This window comes from Puma concolor, chromosome E1 (genome assembly GCF_028749965.1).
Source record: "Puma concolor isolate L17-30 chromosome E1, mPumCon1.1.hap2, whole genome shotgun sequence".
NCBI classification, from domain to species: Eukaryota; Metazoa; Chordata; class Mammalia; order Carnivora; family Felidae; genus Puma; species Puma concolor.
This window is the reverse complement of record NC_141680.1, coordinates 48,760,488-48,783,159: the sequence shown is the minus strand read 5'-3', so window position 1 is coordinate 48,783,159 and position 22,672 is coordinate 48,760,488. Positions and strand designations below refer to the sequence as shown.

The window sequence follows — 22,672 nt, the reverse complement described above, 5'->3', positions numbered from 1 at the left end:
ACAACATCAAACAGGAAATTAAGGGGGAGGGAGGAACTTACTGCTTCATGTTTAGCCAACGTTTTTACGGCAACTGTTCATAGGAACAGTTTAGTCCACCAAATTTGTCAGGAGTCTTAGCACCAGGAAGGGAAGTGATCACACAAGCCTCAGATATGAAACACTTACTCTGGCCTCTTCTAGTTTCCTAGAGGAAAATGAACTGATTTTCTATATCTCAATCTATACATACCACTGGACTATACAAATAACGGAGCTTTTAAGAACTGGTGGGTTCAGAAGTAAAGGAAAAAGGCTATGTAAAGTGAGGCTCATCAGAATTGGCTCTAGGGGCAGACGTTCAGGACTGGTAGCCCCATAACTGAAAGTTTTATTTACCCATAGCCCAAAGTGTTCCTTGAACTTATCACTAGCAGAACACTACTCATCAGATTTATTCACATTCTCTTCAGAATGCCAACATGACTGGGAGAGGTTAGTCCTTTATCTGACAATCACGTTACAATCTAAATGAAGTACTTAAGAGGTAGGGCTGGCTTCAGAAAGGCACTGACCAGGGAAGCTGATCACACAGTCTGAGAGCACAGGAAACATGAGGCACAAAAAGGGATGCAGGAAAAAGCCAAAGACAAGATATATCCTGTTTGAAAATGTAGTTTACGACTGGCTCTCTGTACCTAGGAAAGAGAAGGAAACCGTATCCTATTCCTTCCTGCAATGCAGGTCCTTTACTCCCAGAACCCCGAGCATGGACAGCAGTACCACACTGTGAGTACATTATGGATAAGCTATTCTGTGAGCTGGCTTGTAAATCTAAAAAACACAAAGTCTTTACTATCAGAATGTTTATACTGAATCCATTTGTAATATGGGGATGACGTGTTCAGATGACTCGAGATTTAGGGGCGCCTGGGTGGCTCAGTCGGTTGAGTGTCTGACTTTGGCTCAGGTCGTGACTTCACAGCTCGTGAGTTCGAGCCCTGCGTCGGGCTCTGTGCTGACAGCTCAGAGCCTGGAGCCTGCTTCCGATTCTGGTCTCCCTCTTTCTCTGCCCCTAACCCACTTGCATTCTGTCTCTTTCAAAAATAAATAAACATTAAAAAAAAAAAAAAATTAAAAAATGACTCAAGACTTAATTCAGTAGAACGCCCAGCTTTGGATCGGTAATCAAGGTTGTCAAAGGTCTGAGACCTAAGTCTACGTAAAATAGTTAAATATATCGTTTTCTTAAGACATCACACATTTTTAGCCCCCCAAGGAGAAGACTGGGAGAAAGAGTGGTAAGGGAAATAGTAGCCATCTTTGAGATTAAACTTACAAGTATGCTATGAGGCAAGCAGGCAGAAATTTCAGAGGGACAGATTTTTGCACAAAAAGGAATAGCTTTGCAAACAGATGTTGCTGAAAGGAGAGGATAAGCAGATGGACCAGATGAATTTTAATGTCCTATAATACCAATCTGTCATAAGCACTGTCCCCACCCACGGCCCCAACTTTCCTGTCCTCTTTCTATGTTATCTTCTCAAGCTTGTTGAATTTTTTTCACTTAGTTTTATAACCTGGGGCAATGTGAAGTGTGCCCAGCCCCTCACCTGCATTGCTAGATCTAGGAGTTCCTTGGAAACATGTTGATTGGCTCCTTCCAAGTTCCGGACGAGGTCACCAGCAAAATTGCTGTCCTTGGGGGTCAGCAAGGTATATGCCACACCCTTCTCACCCGCTCGTCCTGTGCGGCCAATCCTGTGAGTATGAGTATCAATGTCTCGTGCCACATCATAGTTAATGACGGTCTTAATTGAAGGAATATCCAGACCACGGGCTGAAATAAAAACAACCAAATTCTTTTATTTTTCAGCATGAGTCAGAAAAAACAATGTAATCCAAAATGCTGGCTCTTTAAGAAACCACATTCCTTGGGGCGCCTGGGTGGTGCAGTCGGTTAAGCGTCCGACTTCAGCCAGGTCACGATCTCGCGGTCTGTGAGTTCGAGCCCCGAGTCAGGCTCTGGGCTGATGGCTCGGAGCCTGGAGCCTGTTTCCAATTCTGTGTCTCCCTCTCTCTCTCTGCCCCTCCCCCGTTCATGCTCTGTCTCCCTCTGTCCCAAAAATAAATAAAAAATGTTGAAAAAAAAAATTAAAAAAAAAAAAAAAAAAAAAGAAACCACATTCCTCTACTCTAGGCAAAGTGTATGGTTTGGTGAGCTAATACACAAGCATTTAATTAAAGTTACCCTTCAAGAGCAAATCCCACCATTGTCGATTCTATGATGCCAGGCCATCTAGCCTGAGACAGATGCCTTCTGCCATGGCCTCTCTCTTGCACCAAGAACATATAAAATAACTAAAGCCAGCATCAAATTGCCTTGAAGCTGAGAAATTATCTCCTTTTGGGGAGAAAACATGAGTTTTTAGGGGCAACTATTAAACTGAAAACACGGGGCACCTGGGTGGCTCAGTCGGTTGAGTGTCCAACTTTGGCTCAGGTCATGATCTCACAGTTCACGGGTTTGAGCCCCATGTCGGGCTCTGTGCTGACAGCTTGGAGCCTGCCTCAGATTCTGTGTCTCCCTCTCTCTCTGCCTCTCCCCTGCTTATGCTGTCTCTCTTTCTCATAAACAAATAAGCATTAAAAAGAAAATTGGAAAACAAAAATAAAAAACAAAAAACCGAGAACACAATGCAAGCCAAGAACCATACTTAAAAACCTTTTTGATCTTGAGTGAAGTATGCCCAATTAACATAAGACAGCTGCTACATTCGGACATACAACAAAGGCCTCGCCTATGATTAACTGACAACATTTTTTTTCCCCCTGAGTGTCTTCCCACTGCAGGGATTCTTTTTTTCAAAGAGAAACATTAAGTGAAAAGTGGTACCCAAAGCTCCAGATTGTGATCACTGGAACTCTGAACCGCTTGTTCCATTTGGTGTGGCCAGCCAGGCCAGCAGAATGCCATCTCTCGGCCTGTTCAGAACACAGAAATGTAAGGTCACTGGGGGAAGTCATACTCTACCTGCAACATCTGTGGCCACCAGGACTGGGATGTCCTTTTTCTTAAAGTCTGAAATGACTTTGTTTCTTTCACTCTGATCCATGTCCCCATGAAGCAGCCCAAGATTATGACCCTCCTGCTTAAGGTTATTGGCTAACTCTTCAGCATTGGCTTTTTTAGTAACAAACAGGAGGACACTTCCTGAAGAGGTAAATTCCACCAGACGACGGGTAAGCCAGTTCCATTTACTAGGCCCAGAGTGAAGAATCTCCACAATCTGTGTCACATCTTCATTTGCCTGAAAAAGAGGAAACAGATGACTGTGACGTCTGCACCAAAGGGCACCTGAGCAAGGACCAGACGGCACACGTTCCACCTGCATCTAGAAGAACCCTGAACAGTCCCTCTTCTCCTTGGGCCTTCCTTCAGCAAGTCAAGTACAGCTCAAAACCTGCATTCCTTCTCAAATTGCTGTGCTCTCCATCTCCCTTGATTTGTACATACACCTAAGTCGTAAGCCCAAGTACTTCGCAAGACCTCTTTATAGGCCTGTTCAGATTATCCCTAATCAATTAACCTCCTTTTCTGTCCTTCCCACTCACTGCTCCTAGTACAATTCATACATGCACATAGAAGGCACTAAAAAACAAAATGCAGACAGGGGTGCCTGGGTGGCTCAGTTGGTTAAGTGTCTGACTTTAGCGCAGGTCATGATTTCATGGTCAGTGAGTTCGAGCCCCTAATTTTAGATGTAAATTTTAAAAAATTAAATTAAATTAAAAAAAAGAATCAAAACGCAATATATTGTTTTGGCAATGCTGATGGAAATGTTAACCTTAAAAATAAAACTTCCAGGGGCGCCTGGGTGGCTCAGTCGGTTAAGCGTCCGACTTCGGCTCAGATCATGATCTCACAGCTCGTGAGTTCCAGCCCCGCGTCGGGCTCTGTGCTGACAGCTCAGAGCCCGGAGCCTGCTTCAGATCCTGTGTCTCTCTCTCTCTCTGCTCCTCCCCGCCCCCCCCCTCCCCCAACTTGCACTCTGTCTTTGTCTCTCAAGAATGAATAAACGTTAAAAAAATTTTTTAAAAGAAAAAAAGTGGGCAGTGTCAAAACACTAACTGTATAGAACTTAAGGAATTCAAACAACTTAAGGAATTCTCTAGGCAACTTTAATTCCAAATCACAATTCAGAGATCTCCCACACAGGACGTATGCACAGGTAAGAAAAATGCCACGAGCTCGTTTTCACCAGGGCTTTTAAGTCTCACCCACTCCATGCTGTGCAGTTAGCCTGCTACTCCTATAAGCATTCAAAATGTCAGTTCCATCCTGACTAGTAGTCTTCCAGGCAAAGCCTTTTTTTTCCCCCTAAAAGTTTTTAACTTTTATTATGGAAAATTTTAAACATTCAAAAAAAACAAAAAACCCAAAATGAACGTAATCACCTCCCATGTACCCATCACCCAGCTTCAATAATTATCCCTATTTTGACAATTTAGTTGTCTCCTCTATCCTCCTACCTTGTGTTTTTTAAAACAAATCTGAATCGTGTTGCCTCATTTGTAAATACATAATAACATAATTTTCCTCTCAACAGGGAGAAATTAATTCTATTTTCTTCATAATTTGAGAAATAACCCACTGGGGTCCCATCTGGCCCTGCTTATTAAGGTTACCTCGCCAATGTCTCCCTGCACCACACGAATAGGGTCGATCAGGATGTCTCTGGCCAGTTTTTCAATCTTTTTCCGAAAAGTTGCACTGAATAAGAGGGCTAAAAGGTAGAGTAAATTCTGTTACATAAACAGTATGACTTCTTTTTTGAATATCCACTAAGCCTCCTACTAACATTCAGAATTATTCAGCTTATAAAATAAACCCACCTGAGCTTTAAACTTAGTTTCAAAACTGATTTACTAAGGAAAAAACATTTTCCTTTTTCTATTTTTATACATTTTCAGGTAAGACAGGGACTGTCCGCATGGTTCAAAGAGGCTCCTGACTTCAAATCAGCAGATCTGCACTGTGCTTTGCCTCTACCTGCTGATAACATCGTGTAACTTGGGACAAGTCACTTAATCCTCAGCCTGGGGTTATCCTCCGCAAAAACAAGTGAGTTACATCTGATGATCTCTAAAGTCCTGTCAAGTTCAGACAGACTATTTTTATATCCTCCTCTATGGTTCTCACCAGGACACACATGATCATTTTCGCTGCCATACTGTGAGTGCTAATAAAATACTTAATTGTTTATTCTGAATATAAACGTGACTTAATAAAACTGCTTCATACGTACTCTGTCTGTCAGGACGGACATGACTTGCTATGGATCGCACCTGGTACTCTGGAAGCAGAATAAAATAACATTAGAAGTCTGTACTATAGTTTGGGATGCTTGGGAAAAAGTCATTTTAGTAAAAATCTTCCTGTGAGAAGTTATAACTATTAAGGAAAATTTGAAACTCCTAGACCTATCCTTTAGTATGAAACCCAGAAACACTTTCCCTCCTCCCAGCTGGGCTGAGCCCAGCAGTGTTCCAATCAGTAAAGATGGGTTATTCAGAATTTCACACATCTGGCTTAGTCAGGGAGGACAGGAAAGCAAAGGGCCTTCAATGATACGACATCCACCTACCTAAGAACACAGAACTTGACCTCTATGATTAAAGGCATATGAATAAAAATATAGAGAAAATATTCCTCCTATATACAAAGGCACTTCCAAATATCTGTAACCCAGCCAAGCCTAATGTATACTTCCTGAGAGAACTCCTAAAAATAGCTAACGATCTAATCCTGTACAAGAGTATTTTTAGCTTCTCTCATACAGAAAGAAAAAAAGTCTAGAAAGACAAGGAAAAAGCGAGTATCATGAGGATGGGAGCAGAAGAAACTGGTATTAAAGGCATACCAAATCCCATGTCAAACATGCGATCTGCTTCATCAAACACAAGGTAAGAGACCCTTTGAAGATTGGTAGCTTTCTTCTTCACGTGATCAATCAGTCGACCCTATAAGATTCACAAAATGCATAGTGAGTATAATTAATGGCATTTACAAGAACTTTCTATAATTGTGTTCCTGGCAAAAGTGCTAATAATCCAGTTGTAGACTGTAAGACACTGGGTCTGACAGCCTTGGACTTCATGCACTACAGAGCACAAAAGAACAGAAAAATTAAAAACCTAATTAAACCTAATTGTGACAAAATGGCCAGAACTATTTTGTGAGGTATTTTAAAATGACCTAATTTAAAACCTTATTGATGGGGTTTAATGTTTAGACTATACTCTTCTAGGCAATTCTGACTATATTCCAAATATCTTTCTGATTCTTGATGTTCTCAGTAACCACAGACCCATTTTCCAAGAGAGCATTAAAAAAAAAACAACACATTGGGGCGCCTGGGTGGCGCAGTCGGTTAAGCGTCCGACTTCAGCCAGGTCACGATCTCACGGTCCGTGAGTTCGAGCCCCGCGTCAGGCTCTGGGCTGATGGCTCGGAGCCTGGAGCCTGTTTCCGATTCTGTGTCTCCCTCTCTCTCTGCCCCTCCCCCGTTCATGCTCTGTCTCTCTCTGTCCCAAAAATAAATAAACGTTGAAAAAAAAAAAATTAAAAAAAAAACAAAACAAAACAACACAAAAACCGATTTAAAACAAAGGAGAATTTACACCTATTAATCTTAATAGACTGCTAATCTAGTCAACCAATCAAAATTAAACCAAAGTCACAGGGTGAGTATTCTTCACCCTGCTATATCACATTTTAGGGGGCATGCCATTCAATAACCAATCCTTTTTCCATACCATTCCGTAAGTGGCCGAGGAGCCATTTAAACCTAAGACATACTTACTGGGGTACACACAACAATCTCTGCCCCTTCCTGAAGAGCCTTGGCTTGCTCCCACATGCTCCCTCCTCCATACACGGCCACTGATCGAAGATTATACGCTTTCCCAAACCGCTTACATTCTGCATGGATCTGCAAAGTTGTGGACACAATGACACGAACAAACCATGACACTGACAAGTACCTGTTACTACGCAAAAGTGAGTTCTGAAAGTAAACGAACCATTATCACGTACATCCCAACAGACTGTCTACAATCTAGATTATTCATTTTTTTAACTTTTTGCCATTATAATTATAATCCATTCTACCCAAACAAAATGAATTAACCCAGGAGGAAAACACAAACAATTCCCATGTATTTTTTCTCTTAAAACAGTTATTTTTAGGGAAAAGTATGTACTTCCATTATGTAGAAAATACATAACAGTATTTTCCAAAAGTTTCCTGGTAGCACAACAACATGAATGTACTTAATGCCACTGAACCATACACTTAAAAAATGATCAAAATTATAAAATGTTATGTTCATTTCACCATATTTTTGAAAAGTTTCCCGGGGCACCTGGGTGGCTCAGTCGGTTAAGTGTCTGACTTTGGCTCAGGTCATGATCTCACGGTTTGTGAGTTCAAGCCCCATGTCAGGCTATGTGCTAATAGCAGATCCTCTGTGCCCCACCCCCTCGCTCACTCCCTCTCTCTAAAATAGACATATTTTTGAAATAAATAATTAAAAAATGAAAAAAGTTTCCCAGTTAATCCTATCCGACTGACTGGCTAGTCCCACATTAGTTCACATACGAAAGGGAGCATTCTACACCAAGTACATACCTGCTGGCAAAGCTCCCTAGTAGGACACACAATCACTGCAATCGGTCCATCACCTGGTTCCAGTTCCTTCTGGTCCATTATATGAATCAACATCGGCCAGATAAAGGCGGCCGTTTTTCCACTGCCTGTTTTGGCAATACCAATCATGTCTCTACCACTTAACGCCACAGGCACGCCCTAGAGAAAAAATAAAATATATCTACCCTAAACTTTAAAATTTTAAAGATGTACTGAAGGAAATCTTGGGGAAATCAATGACATTCATTTCCAAAGGAACAAGAAATAACCTGATGGGTTATGCACACTGTCTATAAATTAACAAGAAATACCTAGCATTTCCATAAAATTCCTGATTTATAGGAAATAATATTATCATTCTCTTCATGTGGATCAGCCACCATTTACAAAATTTGAATGACTGTATTTAGCCTGAGATACAGAAATGAAAAATTGCAATTCATAGTGTAAGTGGATTGCTAAAATTAAAAAATAAAATTTCCCCATGAGAAGGTAGACTATCTCACTCATCCAGAAAATTCTCATATTCTGTATAGGAATGAATAAATCCAACATATAAATGGAAAACAAGTTATTACTTCCAGTTATAGAAGTGAGAATTTTCATATCAGAGACAAAGGATTCCTAGTCACTGACAGTGCTATATTTGTCTACACACAAATCTTTTTTGTTACGTTCAGGCCTAATGAATTGTTTTCTTCAGGTTGTATCTTTAAGACATTTATCAGATACAAAAGAATATTTCCCAGCCCTATTAGCAACATCTTAGAATGGTAAATAATTCACTTCTGCTCTTTAATTTTTAAAGATTTCAAAAATATTCTTGGATTTCATGTATGTTCTTCCCCCCCACCCCCCCTTAATTAAAGCAAAAGGACTAAGCCAAAGAGGAAATATTTAGACCACTTCTTTCCACGTCAATATAATTCTGGACCAAATGCTGTTTTACTGTTTTGCATTGTTTGTAGAATAAGTATGGTCACTGGATATGATTCTACCTTGTTTTTCTTTCATTATGTTTTACTTACCTGGCACTGTATTGGAGTGGGCTGTGTGTACTCAGATTTCCGAATCTGGTGCATAAGTTGTTCATCAAACCCAAAATGAGCAAAACTACTTCCTGGTCTAGGAGGTGCAGCACCAGAGACCTAGAGATAAAGACAACTCCCAGGAATGACTCATACTTCAAAATAAGCAGCATCGGAAGTTCAATGGTGTTTACCTGTATCTTATACTTACTCAGCTTGAGTATAAAAAAGGGAAAATACAAGTCTGTGGCCAAACACATACACTGTTTGAAAAGGTAGAACTCAAATAATAACGGATCTAAAACCTCACATAAAAAACTCCATGTTAAATATTCCTGAGATAATTGTCATATGATTTAAAATGATTAAGTGCCCCATTTGCAATGACATGGATGGAGCTGAAGTGTATTATGCTACACAAAATAAGTCAGAGAAAGACAAATACCATTATGATTTCACTCACAGGTGGAATTTAAGAAACAAAATGAAAGAAACAAGATGAAAATAGGGGGAGGGAAGGAAGAGTAAGATAAACAGAGAAGGGAGACAAACCATAAGCGATTCTTCACTATGGAGAACTGAGGATTGCTGGAGAAGAGGTGAGGGACAGGGAGGATGGGCTAAATGGGTGATGTGCATTAAGGCGGGCACTTGTTGGGATGAGCAGTGGGTGTTATATGTAAGTGATGAATCACTAAATTCTACTCCTGAAACCAATATTACACTACAGGTTAACTAACTTGAATCCACATAAAATCTTGGAAGGAAAAAAACAAAACAGATAAACTGGGAAAGACTTGAAAAAAATTTTAAAATGATTAAGAGCCTAGAAAGCTCTTAAATCAAGATTTCCTTTTAAGAAATAAAAAATATTGCTCAATGATTGGAAAAAGACATGAGTATTTTTTGCCATTTTGCAGTAACTATTAACCAGATGGTAGAAAAAAACTAAAATTTACTCTTCAAATAAAAAGGGCAAATGAGCTCCAAATAAGACATGTCTATACCCACTGGATACAATCTATTGTTTCCAGTTTTAGTTCTCCCTGAAGAATTAAGTATCCCACTTAATGATGGTCCACAGCCACAGTAAAACATTGTTCAAACTACTCAGGTGAAGAATGGGGTTTATAGCCTCCTTTTTGACTCTAACAGTAGTAGCCTTGCAATGCTTCTCATACTGATATATCTAATCAGTATTTCACTTAAAGGGCTTTTTTGAGGGGGAGGAGTGGGGGGCGGTTAGCCTTGGAAAATAGACAATACGTGCATATGCACGCATCCTCTCTGGGAAAACAGAAGTTCAAATGTCACATAGAAACTGGTAAGGCAGATACAGGCCAGAAAGCTGTGTGCACTAGAGTAGATATTACTGTACCATCTGTGTGTTTCACTTAACTAACATCCAGCAGTGCCTAAACAATGTGGTCAGTGTGCAACCCAAAGCTTTTTGGCAATTTAAAACTATTATTCTGAAATGAGTGCATATTCTAAGGTGTTAATTTCTTCTTCTAATTATTTTAAACATATGCTACATATTAATTTGAGTATACCTTAATTTAAAAATATCCTAGGATTCCACATATTGTTTGCATCTATTAATCTTGTCTCCTTTTCCTGAAGTTGGGACTTATATTCTTCATTTCTAGCCCACCCAACACAGTTCCTAGCACACTGTACTCGTTGCAGAATTACTTAACTGATTTTAAGGTCACAATGACTTATTATTTCAATACAACATACAAAATTGAATACATATTCATGTGTGTTGCATTAAAGATATAACAATTCTATCCCACAATAGGTGGAAGACTAAAACAATAAAATCAAGACACAGGAGCCTTGCTATCAAAGATAGTCCAAGGACCATTAGAAAAGAAGGTTATTTTAGTTTGGATAAGCAATAATAGTAACTGTCAACTAATTAATATAAGAATATTTAGCACCATGGCTGACTTACCCGAAGATTGAGCTTATGACGGAGATCTATTAGCTGCTGAGGGGTGAGGTTGGTTATCTCTTCATGCTCATTGTAAAAATTTTTTTCAAATGGTGGATAGTCAATCTGCAGGTCCAATTATTCAAAGTTAGTCTAGAATTCAAGAGTCAATCCTGTAAGTTTGATTTTAATGCAAAATAACCTTTTACACATATTACACAAGTAAAGCCTTAACCAGCTAGTGAGGACAAAAGAATTCACTTATTCATGACACACATCCCAAATGTACAGCCAGTATCTTTTCCTGTATTCATTTTCTATATAAACACCAACCTACTTTTTTTTAATTTTTTTTATTTTTTAGCGTTTATTTAATTTTGAGAGAGAGACAGACGGAGCATGAATGGGGGAGGGTCAGAGAGAGGGAGACACAGAATCTGAAACAGGCTCCAGGCTCTGAGCTGTCAGCACAGAGCCCAACGTGGGGCTCGAACCCACGGACCGCAAGATCATGACCTGAGCCAAAGTCGGCCGCTTAACCGACTGAGCCACCCAGGTGCCCCACCAACCTACTTCCTAAAGACACTCTTAAAGGATACCTCAGATCTGAACAACCGTGATGCAGACTAAGGAATCTACAACACCAAAGGCCTCAGAAGACAAGTATTTTAAAGACATTCCACCTTATAACATTTAAATACATGTATTGGAATAAGCTGTTCACACAGCTCTGGCATTTTTAAAAAACTTTTTTTTAATGTTTATTTATTTTTGAGAGAGAGAGAGAACAGGGGAGGAGCAGAGAGATAGGGAGACAGAATCAGAAGTGAGCCCCAGGCTCCAAGCTGTTAGCACAGAGCCCAAGGCAGGGCTCGAACTCACAAGCTGGGAGATCATGACCTGAGCCAAAGTCGGATGCTTAACCAACTGAGCCACCCAGGTGCCCCTCATAGCTCTAGCGTTTAGAAACATTTCTAATATTTCCTCTGAGGAGAGCTCTGCCTTTAGAGGGAGTTCTACTCTTTTTAAAACCTGAAACGCTTTATGTAACTTTTAAAAACTGTATGGCTAAGTATTTCTTATTCTAAAGAGGGAAGAAGTTATTCCTGACACTCTTTTCATAACTTATTGTACCAGGACTATAAAAAGAGGCATATCAGGGGTGCCTGGGTGGCTCAGTCAGTTAAGCACCTGACTTCGGCTCAGGTCATGATCTCACAGTTAGTGGGTTCAAGCCCCGCATCAGGCTCTGTGCTGACAGCTCGGAGCCTGGAGCCTGCTTCAGATTCTGTGTCACCCTCTCTCTCTCTGACCCTCCCCGCTCACACTCTGTTTCTCTCTCTCATAAATAATAAACATTAAAAAAAAAAAAAAAAAAAGGCATATCACCACTTACACATTTGGCTGATTCTCTTTAACCACATAAGAGATCTACAATAAAATGACATTAATTGTGGATGCAACCTAAAGTTTAATTATATTTCTATGGTATGATCAACAAAAAAAGTAAGCATTGTTTTAAAGGTTCCCCTTTAGCACTACTAATAGAACCTTTTGGAATGCTCCCCACACTGTTGCACTAAGCTGTAACAGGATGCTCTTCAGTTCTCTTTATCAGAATGGAAGCTCCATAAGGGCAAGAATTCTTGTTCACAAATTTTACATAAAATATGTAATTTTTTGCATATGGGTATGAAATAGAGTCATAAAGTATTTATTTGTATAAATAAATACTTAATGTGAATGTGAACAAAGCTACTTATGGGCAGAAGGATTATCCTTTTCCCTACTGCTGGTCTCTCTGGGCAGACTGCCTACACTACATGTGAACAACTGTGGGCCACCCTAGCATGATAATGAGATTTGAGAGCTTCACCAAGGATCTCAAATATTTTATGAGATGATTATTTCAAGTACTTATGTGTTTTTCCTTATTAGGCCGTCATCCTTTGTCATAGATGCTTCCTCTCACATCAGTCTCACATACTTAGTTTCATCTGCCACATGTAAAATACCAAGGCATTATTTGGTAGCATCTGTGCAAAAGGAAACATTTCAAAAACTGAATATAATCCATAGTCTAGACCAGTCGTTTTCAAACTTTTTTTGTCTCAGATGCCCTAAAAAACACGAACTTTTGCTTGTGTGGGTTTCATGCATTGACATTCACCATATTAAAACTAAAACTGAGAAATGTCTTTAAGATTTACTCACTTGAAAATAATACACTCGTTATACTCTAACATAAAAGCTTTAATTTTTAAAAAGTCATAACCTTGTTTTACATTTTTACAAATCTTTTTTAAAGTTTTACTTAAGTGATCTTAATCTCTTCACCCACTGTGGCGCTCAAACTCACAACCCCAAGATCAAGAGTTGGATGCTCTACCGACCAAGCCAGCAAGGTGCCCCTGTTTTACAAATCTTTTTACAAGTCTGACTTAAAAGAAATTGGTTCCTACTATATTTAGATTGTTGCAACATATTGCTTTGATTGAAACCTATGAAGAAAATCTGGCCTCACAAACATGTGATTGGAAAGGGAAGAGAGTATTTAATAGTCTTTTCAAATTATTGTGGATTTTTACTCTTCTTTGATAGTATACTAAGACTTGATCAGTGGTCACTTTTTTTTTTTTTTACAATGTTTGTTTATTTTGAGAGAGAGAGAACAAGCAGGGGAGAGGCACAGAGAGAGGGAGAGAGAATCACAAGCAGGCTCCATGCTCAGCTTGAGGAGCCCGACGTGGGGCTTGATCTCACTACTGACAGATCACGACCTGAGCTGGTACCAAGAGTCAGATGCTTAAGTGAGCCACCCAGGCACCCCTGAAAATTATTTTGGATTTTGTGGACTCCCTGAGAAGTTCCTTCTAGGAGTCCTTGAACCACAATGTGAGAACCACTGTCCTAAACCTAGACTCACTAAGGCATGCAAGGTCTAGTCTGATATTTAACCTGAATGAAACACAAATTTTTTTCAAGTGGATATACCAATATCCTCATTCTCTTTTCCTGACTTAAGGAAACTAAAATTCCTAGTTCCACTTTGAAGCAACAGTCTCTCATCTGCTCCAGATCTGAGAAACAAGACTTACGGCAATTAAAAAAACATCTGTGTTTTTTCACAGATGTTTCAACATCATCATTTTGAAAGGTAGATGATGGTCTGGAAAACAAGTACAAAAAACTGCTTTAAAAAATTCTTAGCCTAAAATCAAACAGGAGCAAGAGATTCAGCTAAACCTTGAACAACAACATAGGCTATAAAGCCTGAACCACTCAGTCACTTTCAGACTCAACTACACAGCAGACCTGAGAAGATCCCAAAGAACACATATTTTCGTGACATAAGGAGTATGAATCAGGATTACTCAAATATTGCAAAAACCTAGTATTAAAGCTGAAGAGAACTATCAGCTTTTGAAATGAGAATCAAATTTAGCAGGAAACACCATACCTCTGAATGATCAATGGGAGGAAGAGGATCAATGATTTTCTTGGAAGGTGCAATTGGATTTCCATCACTATCATATTCCAAATTATCTTCTTCTTCCTCCTGAACCACACCAGCAGTTGGGTTCTCTGCCATGTACCGAAAATAAGCTTCCTGCAGGAAAGCACAAGAACATAATCATATTCAAATACAACTAAGAACATTTCTGCTCCTGTAATTGGTGCACACAGTGTACCAGATGACTGCACAGTTTAATACCTACCAAGTAAGGCAAGACTTTAACTAGCAATGATTCCTTTAACAACAGCAGTATTCATAGGGACAATCAGAAAAAACGAATGAGACAGTTAGTACTACACAATGATTTAACAAGAAGCTTTACAAATCTGTCTGTCCCACAGTCTTCCTGGGGTGGGGTGTCTACCTATCCTGTCCAGAGCTGTGGAACACATGCTATGGATTTACCATCCAAGTTTGGAAGTTGACACTGATTAGAAGGGTCACAAACCTGGAAAGGGCTACTGCTCATTCTGTTTCCCTTCTCACCATCCCACAACTGGACATTGGTGGAAAAATACTAAAGGCCAGTCATTAAATTAATGTTCCATCTTGAAATACAAAAATCACAAACAGACCCTTAGAAAGAGGTAGAGGTTAGATGTTGCTAGAGGCCATCAGTAGATCCCATATTACTTCTTGATTCAGCAGTATAAACATTAATTTTGAAAAAAAAAAAATCAAGCTGAATAAAGCTCATGATTTGTTTTTGATGTCCTAGTTGATCAAAAGTTCCATCTTCAACATGGGGGAAAGCCATGTGAATTTTTCTATTACCAACTAGTCATACATGTAGAAAAGGAGCAAGGAATGGCCATTTCAGTGAAGGCAAGCTCTAGCTTGTCCCCAGTATAGACTTTGTGGGGTAAAAATAAAAGATAGAAATACTGCATAGGAACTCACTTGGTCATCTTCCTCTTCAATGTCATCTCGAATACCCCTGGAAAAACAAGCGGAGAAACAAACTTCCCTGCAAATGTTCCACATACCCAGCTCCATACTTATAGCAGATTAGTGTTGAATTCCATACAGTAGCACAGGAACACTCAACACTAACAATAACAAAGCAACAATAAGCACACTGTAAACTATCCATCCATCATACATGTGTGGCTTCACTCTAGAAGCTGCAGTCTGCATGGGATGATATGGTACTCCTAGAAACATCAATTACTAACAAGGATAAGGAGTAAAAACTTTTGAAGATAGATACCCAAGGATCCTAGCCTTGTCGACCCCATACGACAAACACAATACAGTTGTAAAACGCATTTTAAAAAGCAAACTGCATTTTATAAAAAGACAAAAAAAAATAACCCTCTCTATTTGGCATACACTAAGAAGAATATCACAATTTTAATGTTCCCCAGAGTTTCTAAGTCTGGAGTGACTGGATTCAGCCAAAGTCCTTGGGGACAAAGAAAAACTATCTTAACTCTTTTGTAACTTTGGTACTAAAACTCCTAAGCAGTTCCCATGGAGAAGGGGGGCCATCGCCACTTGCAGCGCCTGTCAGGAGCGACAGAAAGTACGGCTGCTAAGTTCCCACAACCATGTCTTTCTAATCAGACTTTCTGCCTGACCTAGAGCACTTGTTGTTCTCAAGGCAGGCAACATCACCAGTGCAGGGCAGCCGGAAGAGGGTACAACACACGGTAAGCACCAAAGAGAGGGCCGAACCTCCATATGGCACAGGAACCTTGCGGGGGGCCTGAGGCACTGACTGCCACACAGGAGGAAATCCAACCACGCCTACCTGTGCCTGGTAGCAAAAGCCTTAAGAGGGGTGTATTTAGAAAGGGAAAGAGGAGAATTCTCTTCCCCAGAAAATAAAGTATTTCAAGTTCTGATTAGATGCTAAAGCATGATATCACTCCTTAAGTAAACCAAGTTAATCATTTGTTAATAACACACTTTTTTATGATAATCACCATTACTCCTCATAAGCAATCATACAGACATTAACCTACTTTATATTAATTATGGGACAAAACTCAGAACAATGAGCCCAAACTTTAGTAATTGTACTCTCTTAATTCCTACTGTAACTCACTCTTGTATCTACTAAAAAACTATTTACAATTAAACACCAAATACTATTATACTAAAAAGAATGCTTATTATTGCAAAAATGCAAGACTTTTGTGATGTCTATTACCTACAAAAATAATATTCAAGATACAGGAGTTACTTCAAGTCAAGACATTTGAAAATTTTAATGTTTCTCTATAAACTTTGGGGGAATAAGCTTTGCAATACTTTAGCATTTTTCATGTAACCTTTGTGAGGGAGAAGAAAACAACTTACTTTACGTTTTTTCTTTCCTTGTCCTTTTCTTCAAGCCTCTTCATGTCTCTAGCCGCCTGATCCTAATGAAACAAAAGCCTGTATGGAATCATATCCACTAAAAACATTACGAAGGGAATTTCTTTATAAAGAATTTTTAGATCTGAACTAGTGACATCACAGTTTTGGCTATGCATTTTGACAATTATATCTTGATGCAATCAAAGTGCACTTTTGACAGTTTTTAAAATATTTATTTATTTTGAAAGACAGAAAGCAGGGGAGGGGCAGAGAGAGAGAGAGAGAGAAAGAGAGAGAGAGAATCCCAAGCAGGCTCTGCACTATCAGTGCAGAGCTCGATGTGGGGCTTAAACTCACAAACTCTGAGCCCTTGACTTGAGCTGACTTGAGCTGAAATCAAAAGTCAGATTCTTAACCAACTGAGCCATCTAGGCACCTAACAATTATTTTTTCAAAGAGAAATGTTCTAAAATCTTGGTTATATACGGACTGCATTGCATACATGGAAAAATTAGAAAAAAATTCCTTGATTGGTTACTCTTTAAAAAAATGAATTGTGGCTGTAAAATGCCTTAAATTCAGGCAAATTAGCCTTTCTCAAAGCATAGCTTAAGACCTTTTACATCAAACTACCAATGGAGTTAGTAAAAAAAATAAATAAATAAAAAGCAAATTTCTGGATCTGACTTTGGAAAAACTGTTCTCACCATTTGGCAATGTCTGGAGACATTTCTGGTTGCTTCTGGGTGGAGGGAGTGGGAAACAGGGGGGGTTGTTACCAGTATCTAGTGGGTAAAGGCCACAGATACTGATAAACATCCTACAATACACAGGACGGCCCCCATAACAAATTAGCAAACCCCAAATGCCAAAGTCCTGAGGTTGGGAAAACACTGCTCTGAACCTACCAAATCAGAATCCTTGGAGATAGAGTTAAATGCATGTACTTCACATTTTTTCACAGGCAAGTCTTGTATACAGCAAAGTGATAATCACTGATCTAATTCCCTGTTTTATACATGTGAAAATCAAGGTCAGAAGAATTAAGTAATTTTCCCCAAGGTTAAACACATCCTTGCACTACTGTTTCTTGTTACAAAGCAAGTTTTTCTGATTTCTGTGATTTAAAAAACTGTCACTAACTATAACCTAGCATGGTCAGGTGTTGTATCTAATCAAATGTTCCCGATAAAGAGGAGTTATTCTAAAATGAAATACTACATACAAACAAATCTACTTTTTAAGGAACTGAGACAGACATACACTATACTCGAGACTGTAACTGAAGTGAAAATGACATAATGTAACATAAGGAAAGGGCCACAAACACAGGACATATTTTTTTAAGCCCACATGAATCTTTTTTTTTGAAACACTTGCTAAAAATACATCTTCATTGTGAGTTCAAACACTAGAAAAGTTTACACTTTCCAGAACAGAATATACCTGAGATCAAGGATTAATGCAATATTGTGGCAACAACACTCTCTCCAAGATCAGACAATATCCAGTCTCTCTATCCTAAAATCAGCAAAACCCTTTCCGACACTATCCCAAAGAACACCCAGGAGAATGATGCCATGTCAAAAAGATTTACCCTCCTACAGCTTCAACTACTTGAAATGCCAAACAGGAGAAACTGGGACATTCTTGGATACTTCCACTCAAAAAGGGTTACACCAACTTGCGTTACTAAAAATTTAAATCTGAATTAAAACTGAGAAAATCAAGAAATGATTTTACTTATTCACCATTAGGGATTGCAAGATATAATGAGAAACAGCCCTTTGGGAAATGTCCGTACGTCAAGAAGATAGAGGGGGGAGAAAGATACATATACATATAAGACACCCCAAACATGACAAACTTTATTGCCTTTACTTGCAGAGAGAACAGCTTAACATACTTACTAAATTGTTACCATGTTGCAAAGCACGTGAAAGTTCTGAATAGTTCTGTTAAGTGTTATGGCAGAAATACAGTACTACAAGAACTCAGATACAGAATGACACAGCAGAAAAGAATATGAGATTTGGAACTGATTCCGGCTTAGCTACTTATAAAGTGCATATTCTTTAAGAGGCAAGTAATTGGGGTTATTCTAAATCAAAGTTGGGAAACTGAGTAATGGGTACCAATCTGACAATCGGTAGGAAATAAACCAGGATAAGAAAAGTTTCTTTTTCTTTAGGTATAGACATGCTTTGTTTGCATTTTAACAAGCAGGAATATTCTAAAGAAGCAAGCTCTAATTTTTCCTGTATCAATCACATGGCCCTGAGTCTTTTATTTTCTGATATTTGACAAGAGACCTAAGCTCAGAAAAATATTTCTCCACCGTAAGAAAACTACAACACGAGTGTGATGATAAACAGTTCTAAGTGGCAGCCTCAAAGTCAGGAAGATAAAACAGACTGATAGAACTAAGGTGAACCAGAAAAAGTGAGCCCTATCTAAAGGAGGCAACCATTTGCTCAGCACAAGCCTATTTTTGCCATGCAAAATGCAGGCTTAATACTGCCAGTGTCCACTTTTCAAGAGTCTGCACTTTTAGACAAAATCTCCTGATCTTAAAAATTCTGGCCCACATGTTTAAAAAGCAGTATCTAGGCCAAACAAAAATATCTATATTGGATACTCTCTTCCCTCTTTTCTTAGAGAGGAGATCTGGCTTAAAACTTAGGTTACAAGTAACTGAGAAACCTGGAAGGACTTTATTTCATAAGCAATGAAGTGACAGTTTTTAAGAGGAATAACACCATAAGCAACATGCTTTAGTCTAATTACTCTGTTTTTGTATACCACATAAATGGGAGAACAGAAAGCCTAAAACAGGGAGAAAATTTAGATCAGGCAAGAGGTAATGAAAGTGTAAAGCACACTGACTGTAGTGGAAGCAGAAAGGAACAGACACAAAAAATACTACAAAGATGAACAGAACTTGCCAAAGGAGGGGAAAGGTAGCATGATTTACTGGAAAGAGCTAGGTTCTCAGGACTACTAAGCAAGAAAAAATATGGTCCCAGCTCTACCACAAAGCACCAATGGGATTTAGGACAAGGGCTCTGAATTACCAAAGGGTTCAATTCATAATCTTCTTAGTTAAAAAATTACATTTCTATGTATTCTTTTCTGCCAATCCCTATTGTTATTTTGAGTATTAAATGAAGTCATGAACATGTTTGATTATCTGGCATTAAGAGGAATATATAAGACAAAGATCTGGTTGAGGAAGAAAAAGACACCAGGGGGACACCATCCATGTAAAAATGGCCAATATGTTTTAGAAAAACAGAGCTGAAACCAAAGAGAGACTGTGGAACTAAAGGCATGAATTATTCACACAGAAGTTTTAGAAGTGGATGAGGTCACTAGGAATGTATAAAGAATGAAAATAGCAAATCGACATAGAGAACTGTAACAATAATCATATCTGAGAAACTGGAAGAGGATCTTAATAACAGTAACAGACAACAGAGAGATATGTAATGATTTTTCTTGGTATGATATGGTAGTTATGTTTTTTAAGTGTTATAGAGGTGCAGAACTACAAATGGATGAAATGGTACGTCTGAGATTTACTTTAAAATAATCTAAAAGAGAGGGCTAGATAACACAAGATGGGCCAAAAGTTGCTTACTGATAAAGCAGGGTGAAGGGTACGTGGGAGCTCATTATTCTACTTACATGCGTTTGAAATTTTTCATAATAAAAAGTAAATAAATACAAAAGTCAGAGAAATGGAGAAAAAGGACAAAATGCAAAATCACTAAAGCCTAGTGAGAAGAGTTTTAAGAAGGAAGTGGTTACAAATTTCAATTTCTACAGGGAGGTCATAGATGCTGATATTAAAAAATAAACATTAAAAGTACAGAATACACAGGGGCGCCTGGGTGGCTCAGTCGGTTAAGCGGTCGACTTCGGCTCAGGTCATAATCTCACGGTTTGTGAGTTCGAGCCCCGCATCCAGCTCTGTGCTGACAGCTCAGAGCTTGAAGCCTGCTTCAGATTCTGTGTCTCCCTCTCTCTGACCCTCCCCCATTCATGCTCTGTCTCTCTCTGTCTCAAAAATAAATAAATGTTAAAAAAAAAATTTTTTTTTTAATAAAAAAAAAGTACAGAATACAGAATTCATAATTTTAGCAAGTTCCTTAGAAGTTTAACTGCCTTACATAAATTGACACTGAATGAAATAATGTTCATTCCATTTAAGAATATACAAAGAAATATTAAAACTTACACACATACAAATCTTGAGCTACCCTTGTTCAAGGGTCACAGTTCAAATTTTTAGGCATTGATCATCTCTGAAAATGCTACAGGGCATGTGGATGTATGTTTAAGAAACTATAGAGTAGGAGAGCAAAATCCTCCCCAAAAAGGCTCAGAAAGCAAATTCTGAATGACTGAATAACTAGGTTAATTTGGTATCTTTCTAACTGCTGCAACTTCTAACAAAACAGCCTCGATACTTGCCTCCACTTCAGCCATGAATGCCTCCAAGGGATCATCATCGCTGTCAGAATCTGGTGGCTTGGAATGGAACTGCTGGCGGGTAGGTGAGTTTTCAGCAGGAATATAAGGCAAATCAACATTGCTAGAGTCTTCTTCCTCATCTTCAAAATATCTGAAAATTAAAATGCACAATTAATAAAGGGAGTGTTTACTTTGGGGTTGTGGATCCTTTGTTCAACAGAAATTTTTACTATGGTATATGTAGGTTACTATTAAAAGATCTGAACTCTACATGTTAAATTAGAGATCTCCAGGCTTTAGCAAACAACCTAATTATTATTGTTTAATATACACAAAATTCTAATACTGACAAAAAAAAAGGGGGGGAAAAACAGTCACAACAAATTCTCCCATTTCTAGCGTCTATTCAAATCACATTCTAGTTCTGTTAAAAGGGATGAGTTTTCAGTACAAATTTAGTATATCATTGGTGAATAGATATATCAAATATTAGAGTTTGTGCTATGGAAAAAGTTACTTTTGTATGAAATATTAAAAATCTAGTGTTTTTTTTAAATATAATCCTTCAAAAACATTTTAGCAATATATTCACAAGGCTAGGTAGGGACTTCAGAAATGTTGGGCTACTTTCTGAGGACAGAACACTTACAGTTAAAAATATATGCTCAGGGACACCTGGGTGGCTCAGTCGGTTGAGTGTTGGACTCCTGATTCTGGCTCAGGTCATGACCTCACTGTTTTGTGAGTTTAAGTCCCATGTGGGCTCTGTGCTGACAACACGGAGCCTGGTTGAGATTCTCCCTTTTCCTGCCCTTCCCCTACTCAAGCACGCATACGTGTACTCTCTCCCTCAAAATAAATAAATAATCTTTAAAATAAATAAATAAATGCTTAATCTAAAATCATTCCCCATACTTAAGTATTCAGAAAAACAACTTCAAGGTCTGGAAAAGTATCCTTCTCTATAGCTCTTTATAAACTAAAACACAACAAAAACAATGTTTACATTTAACCTCAAAATTAAATAGTAATACAACCAAATATTAAATAAATAACCATTGCAGTTTAAAATTTTAAAGCATTTCAGGTTTTTGCAGGAATTATCTTAAAAGCTCTAACAACTGTTATGTGCTATACACACACACGCATATTCATTTATATAGGTTTCATTTAACTAATGAAAAGGTATCCTTGAACTGGTAAAATGCTCTTTAGAATAATGATCCTTGACTTTTCTAAGTCTTAAACATCTACTTCTGTATTCCTGCCACATACCAGTTTTGTTTTACTTTTTTTTTTTTTAACGTTTATTCATATTTTGAGACAGAGTGTGAGTGGGGGAGGGGCAGAGAGAGAGGGAGACACAGAATCCGAAGAAGGCTCCAGGTTCTGAACTGACAGCACAGAGCCTGACGCGGGGCTCGAACTCACAGATTGTGAGATCATGACCTGGGCTGAAGTCGGACGCTTAACCGACTGAGCCACCCAGGCGCCCCGCAACAAACCAGTTTTTTTTTTTTTTTCAACGTTTTTTACTTATTTTTGGGACAGAGAGAGACAGAGCATGAACGGGGGAGGGGCAGAGAGAGAGGGAGACACAGAATCGGAAACAGGCTCCGGAACAGGCTCGGAAACAGGCCATCAGCCCAGAGCCCGACGCGGGGCTCGAACTCACAGACCGCGAGATCGTGACCTGGCTGAAGTCGGACGCTTAACC

The 22,672-nt window shown here is 38.8% G+C and overlaps 1 protein-coding gene across 2 annotated transcripts in view; it reads right to left on the bottom strand.

Annotated features, from left to right (window-relative positions):
• Positions 1-22,672, bottom strand: part of DDX42 (DEAD-box helicase 42) — a 39,838-nt gene that overhangs the window by 3,656 nt on the left and 13,510 nt on the right. The window contains exons 3-15 of one of the 2 annotated variants that reach the window (XM_025927676.2): positions 20,956-21,106; positions 16,480-16,541; positions 15,076-15,112; positions 14,119-14,268; positions 10,680-10,784; positions 8,720-8,839; positions 7,674-7,850; positions 6,846-6,974; positions 5,904-6,003; positions 5,289-5,336; positions 4,669-4,766; positions 3,014-3,290; positions 1,593-1,819 (exon numbers count right to left, since the gene is read on the bottom strand). In XM_025927676.2, the coding sequence (XP_025783461.1) occupies positions 1,593-1,819; positions 3,014-3,290; positions 4,669-4,766; positions 5,289-5,336; positions 5,904-6,003; positions 6,846-6,974; positions 7,674-7,850; positions 8,720-8,839; positions 10,680-10,784; positions 14,119-14,268; positions 15,076-15,112; positions 16,480-16,541; positions 20,956-21,106 (1,681 nt within the window). Of the gene's footprint in view, positions 1-1,592; positions 1,820-3,013; positions 3,291-4,668; positions 4,767-5,288; positions 5,337-5,903; positions 6,004-6,845; positions 6,975-7,673; positions 7,851-8,719; positions 8,840-10,679; positions 10,785-14,118; positions 14,269-15,075; positions 15,113-16,479; positions 16,542-20,955; positions 21,107-22,672 lie in introns of those variants that run through there. The other variant, XM_086687695.1, reaches the window with a different exon arrangement.